The sequence below is a fragment of the Pistacia vera genome, unplaced genomic scaffold, assembly GCF_008641045.1.
Source record: "Pistacia vera cultivar Batoury unplaced genomic scaffold, PisVer_v2 Contig686, whole genome shotgun sequence".
In the NCBI taxonomy this organism is placed as follows: Eukaryota; Viridiplantae; Streptophyta; class Magnoliopsida; order Sapindales; family Anacardiaceae; genus Pistacia; species Pistacia vera.
The window spans coordinates 1-7,585 of record NW_022196541.1 but is presented as its reverse complement, the minus strand read 5'-3'; the positions used below and the strand labels follow the sequence as shown (position 1 = coordinate 7,585).

The 7,585-nt window shown below is 36.7% G+C and overlaps 1 protein-coding gene across 1 annotated transcript; it reads left to right on the top strand.

Moving 5' to 3' along the window:
- Window positions 1–3,450: 3,450 nt before the first annotated feature.
- On the top strand, window positions 3,451–6,937 carry LOC116113605 (nicotinate-nucleotide pyrophosphorylase [carboxylating], chloroplastic-like). The gene is made up of 9 exons (XM_031399758.1): window positions 3,451–3,581; window positions 3,732–3,865; window positions 3,938–4,001; window positions 4,082–4,164; window positions 4,732–4,815; window positions 4,909–5,061; window positions 5,244–5,420; window positions 5,974–6,041; window positions 6,586–6,937. The coding sequence occupies exons 1-9, from the start codon at window positions 3,452–3,454 to the stop codon at window positions 6,680–6,682; spliced, it is 990 nt and encodes a 329-aa protein (XP_031255618.1). The 5' UTR covers window position 3,451; the 3' UTR covers window positions 6,683–6,937.
- Window positions 6,938–7,585: the final 648 nt, after the last annotated feature.

The following is a 7,585-nucleotide window of genomic DNA, read 5'->3' as shown; positions in this document are numbered from 1 at the left end:
TAATAGTATTAGTATATGTGTCGCTTGATATATATAATTTTTTTTTTTTTTTTTTTTTTTTGATTTGGGGATTCGCCGAAGTCCTCGCGGGTTGGATTTGGGGATTCCTCGAAATCCCAAATTTGAGGACGAGCCAAATTCGAGTAATCAACTTGGGCTTCCCAACCGAGCTCAGAGACAAGGGTCCTCGACCTCGACCTCGACCCAGCCCATGCCCATCTAGAGAAAACACAACAACACACAATAAAACAAGCACAAGGCAACCAAGAAGCCAAAACCAATAAAATCAATCAAAAATCCGATCAATCCTACACCAAAACAATTTAAATCGCAGCTCTCGGCCGGCATTCAGTGACCAAACAGGAATCAAGGTTAAGGGGGTTTTGAAGGGTGGATCACGGTGAGTCGGGAGGTGGTGTCATTGAGTTTTGGTCTCTAGAATCGCTGGAATTTGGCCAAGAAACGGCAAAACCCTAGCTTGTGATTATTGATGATCGATGGGTGGAATGGCTTGGGAACTTTGGGGGTTTTGTAGGGGAGTAGCTGTCGAGTCTAACGGTGGTGGTGGTTGGGGTTGTTGTCACTCAAAACGGTTGAAAATCAGCAAAGGATAGTCCCTTGACGCGGTTATTGTGGCCGGCAATCGACAATTGATGAGAGAGGACAAAAGGTATGGTTTGAAGTGGGAAGGGTGGGTGTTCCAGTGGTGGTGACGGGGGGTGATTTGGCGTGAGAAAACAGCTAGAAAAAGGGGAAAAAGCTAGCGTCGAAAAAAAGAAGAAGTATAGACGCTGCAGGGGTGTGTTTACTTTATTTCAAACCTACAGGGACTGATGTTATTTGCAGGGGTGTGTTTGCTGGATTTCAAACCGGTAGGGACTGATTCGTAATTTTTTGGGGATGTGTTTGCTGCACATTAAAACATTGATTCTACATAGATATTTTACATTGATGCAACATGATTTTGCCGAAATATCATAGATTATGACACCAAATGGAGTTACAAGATTGTTAACAATTTATCAAAATTGTTGGCGTCGATGATCAGAAAAATGTTACAGCGCAAACTATCTCGTCGGTGCAAGCTATAAATGTCAGGTTCACGTTTGCATAACCAATAAAATCTTTATATAAGTATACAGACAACATAATACATTCGGCTTATGAACAAAGAAATGAGCATGGAAGAAGAAGAAGAATGCTATCTCCTAATAATGGTTCAGAAATTTCATGGGCATGGACAGCCTGTACACAAATAAATAAATCAATGGTAACAACTCAACTCAACTCAATCTCAGAAGTGAGTTAATTTGTTTTTTTCTAAATGTTATCAAGGGCAAGTGAAATCATCATCAGAACTGTTATGATAATTAGAGCAAGGAGAAGGTGCTATGGGAGGCACTGGTCCCTTCGGTAGCCTCTCTGAAATCATGCTGCCAAACCGTGTTATCTTCTTCACTTGCTTCATCCTGCTGCTGCACCCTCTACCTGAAAACAGAAACAAAAACACAAGAAAAACAACCGCAACAACTCTCAAACCCTTGACGCGTTTCCGTAAACAGTATGACATGTTTTAACACTTTCTATTATATCTCCTTCTGCCACAAAGATATTTATAACAAAGATTGAGTGCAGAGAACTTGAGGGTGGTGGTGGTGGGGTTATCATTGATGTTATTGAATAACTTGAAGAAGTGAAGTGGAAGTCCTTGTATTGAAAAATTAATGGAAGAGCAGCCAATCTGGAAAAAAACAAGTGGAAATTAATAATTCGTCCCTTATGCAGCCTTTTAAGCATGCCAACCTTTTTATTAATAAATTTCATTTTTTACTTTCACATTATCGTGTTTTCTGCTCAACTCTGGGAGTAGGCTCTCGAGAAGGTTCAACCATCTCTAAAATGCCGTAATCGTGTATCCAACAATCACCTCGGGTCAGTTTATAAATCGGCGCAATCCCTTGACTAAGTAGACACTTTTTTTTTTTTTTTTTCCCGTTATGAGAGGATATCTGAATCAATTTATGCGAACTTCAATTAATTCTTCAAAACTCTTAAACTATTGATCGGGTCCGTAAAAGCTCTACAGTTTAAATAAAAGGAGTTTAAAAGCAAACTTATACAGGTTAAGTCACCCAAAATGAACAATAACGAACAACCATCTGGGTTAATTTATAAATTGAAGTGATCCCTCAACTAAGTAGACACATTTTGAACGAAAGAAATCCAAAAATAAACTCATGGTAGCTTTAGTGATGGCAATGGGCCGGGCCCAGATCGGGTACCCCTTGGCCCAAGTCCAAGCTCGGCTCGGGCCCGTCACGGGTATGATAGGTAAAGCCCAAGCCCGGCTCGACGAGTTTTTTGTAACCTCAGGCCCGGCCCAAGCCCGCCCATTTTTTTAATGTGAATTTTTAAATATTAATAAATTTCAATTTTTTTTTATATTTTTAATTCTTAAAAAAAAAATTTAATTATTTATTTATTTTTGAATATTCATCAAATGGGATGAGATTAGGGTTTGGGAAAAATTGGTATATATATGTAGGATAATCTCATAATTAAATATATAGTATAAAGATAATTTAGTAAAATTAATATTAAAATTGTCGGGTCAGACTGGGCCTGAAGACATACCCAGGCCTGACCTGTACCTGAGGTCGGACCTTAAAATTAAGCTCAGGCCCAAGCCCAAGCCCATGAACAACGAGTAAAGCCTGGCCTTTATCGGGCCCATTGCCATCTCTAGGTAGCTAGATTGTTCAAAACGGACAATATCTAAGGCTGTTAGAAGTGTTCCCTTATTTAGAAAAATTTGGTATATCTATCACTTTCCAAAGTAAATGGGTTCAAATAATAAGTTTTCAAACCTTTTGGGAAAAAAATTTCACACTACGTGGACAGCGACGAAACGTTACCTTTGCGAGAAGACGACGTCGTTGTATAACGTACGAAATCCGGACGACATGTCACGCATCTAAATTTCCAAAAACGACATATCGTGGTTACAAATAACTGTCGCCTTGAAAAGTCCAGTTTAATTTGTTTAATTTGTTTAAGATAAAGCCCGCAGACTGCAGAGTTCACTCCAGTCTTCTTCTCCGGCAAACTCGCCACAACTCTCCTATCAGGTTAAATCTTATTCATTTATTTATCTATTTTTTCTTTTTATTAATGAGTTTTATCCGAGTTTTTCGTCCTTTTTTGATTAGATGGTTATTGTTTCATGGTGCGCAGCTCACAGTTGAAGCTCTCTTTTTTTTAAAGCTACTGAATTCAAAAGCAGTCAATGCCCAGGGTTTTGTTTTTTCCTCCATTAATTTTGCCTCGCTTTTGTATAAGTTCAAGGTTTGTCTCTCATTTTCTTTTTCAAAACAGAAAAAACATTAAGAATTGCTTGATATTGAACCTAATTTAAGTAAATTTATCTATTTATTGTAGGCCAACTGTTAGAATGTCTGCAATTGAAAGCAAAACTCTTAGTATATCTGTTGAATCCATGGCAATAAAGCCTCCTTCACATCCAACTTATGATTTGAATGGTGTCATTAAACTCGCCCTTGCTGAAGATGCTGGTGATCGAGGTTTGTTTTGATTATCTTTGTGTAAGCTTTCAGTGGGACAGGCGCCGATCATAGAGTGATTACAAGCCACTCGCACTGATGTGGCACGCCGTGTGTGCTTATCCTAGTGTAGAGTTTTTGTGTTTGGTGACATTTGTGGTTCAATTGCAGGGGATGTAACTTGTTTGGCAACTATTCCATTTGATATGGAAGTGGAAGCGCATTTCTTGGTGAAGGAGGATGGTATAGTTGCTGGAATTGCACTTGCGGAGATGGTATTTCATGAAGTTGATCCTTCTTTGAAGGTATAGAAGTACATGCTTTGGTGTTTGGTTTCCATGCTTGATAATCAGTATTAATGTATATTTTTTTATCAGGTGGAGTGGTCCCAAAAAGATGGTGATTACGTTCGTAAAGGATTGCAGTTTGGGAAAGTTTACGGTGAGTTAAGAAAAAGAAATTTGTTTTGAAGATAATCATTGATATGCTATGTTTTAACTATTTGTTTTGTTTGTATGCAGGACGGGCGCACAGCATTGTTGTTGCTGAAAGAGTGGTGCTAAATTTTATGCAGCGGATGAGTGGGATAGCGACTCTGACTAAGGTCTTTTTTACTCTTGAACTTTTTTTTTTTTTAAATTGAAATCAAGCAATTAGTCTCAGAAACTTATGTGTGGCTATGATAATGATTCTCATTTACAGTATTGTTTGTTGTTGTGGTTGGTACATGTAAGTGGACAAGTTGATGGGTTTGAGGATGATAGTGGTGTGTGAGTGTGTATTCTCACTATGTGAAAAACGAACATATATTTAAATAAAGATGGGCTCAATTCTCTCTATATCCTTTGTAGTAGTTTGCAAGTTTTAGTCGCTGCTTTTTGTAGTATTTGCAAGTTTTAGTCACTGCTTTACCTTTCAATGTCTTATAGTTGGCTATTGTTGTCGCTAAGAGAATAAGCCCTATGCACCTGTTTAAAAGATTAGAACATTAGATAAAGTACAATCAAGAACTAATAATGGAAGACAATAGCATGACTTTCATAAAAAAAATGCGAATAGATTTCAGGGTTGCAGTGAATTGAATGAAGTCATGGACCTAGCAATTGTTGGCTGCTATTATATCTTTGTTAGACGTGCAGGACATGAAAAATATTTTTTATGCTTTCTGCAGGCAATGGCCGATGCTGCACGCCCTGCATATATTTTAGAGACACGAAAAACTGCTCCAGGTCTACGTTTGGTGGATAAATGGGCGGTGAAGACCTTTCCTTGATCTCTGACTAGGTGTAAAATCTTTTTGAGTTTGATATAATATTTGGTTATTGTGGTGGAAATTCTCTTTTTATAGGTACTAATTGGTGGAGGACGGAATCACAGAATGGGTTTATTTGATATGGTGATGATAAAAGATAATCATATATCAGCAGCTGGAGGGATAAAGAATGCCATCAGATCTGTTGATGAGTTTCTAGAGAAAAGGAATCTCCAAATGGAGGTTGAGGTAATTTCATTATCTACCTTGCATCTTGATTTTGCTTGTCTTTTGAATTTGAATTTTGTTATAAAATTTATAAACTAATTTCCCCTTTTAATCCTCAAAGTTTTCTAGAATACTTTGGTGGAGTGTGTGTGTAGATTTGTATGATTATGTGAATTATATTTTCTTTCCACAAATTGTTTTAGGTTGAGACCAGGACGTTTGAGGAGGTAAAGGAGGTATTACATTATGCATCAGAAACAAAGACTTCTCTCACCAGGATAATGTTGGACAATATGGTTGTCCCACTACCAAATGGAGATGTTGATGTATCGATGCTGAAAGAAGCCGTGGAATTGATTAATGGCAGATTTGAGACTGAGGTACCTCTTAGTTGCAGTTGTGCATTTATTTTCTTGTGTTTTATTTGTTGCAGTGTTGTTGTTAGTTATCCATATAGATAAACAATCACTACTGATGTCTACTTTGTTCGTAGACTATCCTCCTGCTAGACAGCCTGCTAATGTTTAATTTATTACACCACCTTGTAAGAAAGGTGCTTTGTCTGTTTGGTGTTGTGATCTTTGAATAGGAGAAAAATTTAATCTAAATCATGGAAGATCTCAATCAAAATTTAAGCTTCTTTAGTATGGGCTTTTTACCCTATGTACATGCCGAGAGATTTCTGGTTATAATATTTATAGGGGTTCTTGGTTATCAGCATGAATCATGTTTGCAGTAATGATTGTTTTTCAAGGCTTCATTATCTAAAAATTCCTATACAAGCCGTCTTGTTCTTTTGGGGCATCAAGTTTCGTCCCACCAGATATCATGAATGTATAATTGGCTTTTGACATTGGACAACTGCTTGTTGCTTTTGATACTATTTTGCATGCTTTATGAGGTGAAACTGATTTATCTGTTTTATGGTCAAAGGCATCGGGAAATGTTGCTATTGAAACGGTTCATAAAATTGGACAAACTGGGGTGACCTACATCTCCAGGTAAAATTTTCAACTCTTGTAGAGGCTTTGATTGATGCTATTCTGCATGCACAATGTAAATTTTTGTCCTAAACGGGGAATTTAAGGCCTGCAAAAGTTATTGAGTTAATATTACTCATAACAAAAAGTAGCTAGTTACTACCCATTGAGCATGGTGTTCTGCTCCTTCAGTTAGAAATATTGATCATTACTTTCTGGAACATTGATATGCAACTTGAGTGTGCACAATCAAGCAGGAATGATATCTGCTTGTGGGTAGTATTGCTGTTTTGTTTTAGCCAAAGAGAGCACTATGTCGCACTTCATGCACAAAGGTTATATATCCTAAATTAATGGGTTACTTATAAAACACTCACGGAGAAATTGGGGATCACTGACTTTGTTATTTTCTGCTTGTTATCGTAATCTATTAAAGTTTGAGAAGATTGGTGGTCTCCTTCCTCATACAACTTCTTGTATGGAATCTCATGCATTTGTCTTTTAAGCAAGTTATTATATAATTCCTTTCTATGGTTTTCATTTTACTATGTCCTGAACTTTGCAGTGGTGCGCTAACACATTCTGTTAAAGCGCTTGATATCTCCCTCAAAATCGACACAGAATTAGCACTTCAAGTCGGAAGGCGTACAAAACGAGCATAAAACTCTTTTTACATCTTATATACTCCTTTTTACAGGAAAATTCTACAGTCAACACCTTCATTCTCCTTTCGTCCACAATAAGGAAAGAAGAGCAAGAACCTAGTCTTTTTCGCCCCAGGGAAAACTGACACTTTTGTTGACATTTTTGTACCATTCAACCTCTTTCGCATCGAATACATCCGCAAATATGTAAGTATTCAACCCAATAATTCAAATATATATTGTGGTGGCATTTTACTTTAACGTTTCCCAAAAGCTGAAGCAAATTGTGTTTGAAAAGGTTTACATTGTAGCAGGCTTACAAGTTACACTTTTCTCGTACTTTGTTATTACTGCTCATCGAAGACACTTTCTGATGGCGATTTATAGCTAAAACTTAGAATTAGCTTTTAACTGAGGTTATTTATAGTTTAAAATCTTGACTTTGAACAAAATGTGAGGTTGAAAAAAAGGCAGAATAATGATAATAAAGTCTGCTGTGGAATTGCTTGGTATCAAAGTTAGGCAACATTTTCAGAAAACAATGAAAGCACTTTTATTCAGCATTTTGAAACCTTAAGGCAACTTCAAGAATTCTTCTTTTATTCTGCCCCCCAATCCCATGTTACAGTTGGCGTATGAAGGTCACCAAACTATGCAAAAAGCTTTACTGGTCAAACACAAAAAGGTTAAATTCATATTCTGGAAAATGACCTATCCATCTTTCTTTCTTTCTTTTTCATTTTAATCATATTTCTTTTTCAGTTCGGTAAAATGTTTAATACAAACGTAACGTTTGATATGAAATTTAAATACAGCTTTTTTATTTATGAAAAGAGTAAAATACAATTTCGTTCGATTGATATATCAATTAAAATGTTTTCGAAAACAATCTTTTGGTAGAATTTAAATTCAATTTTTTAT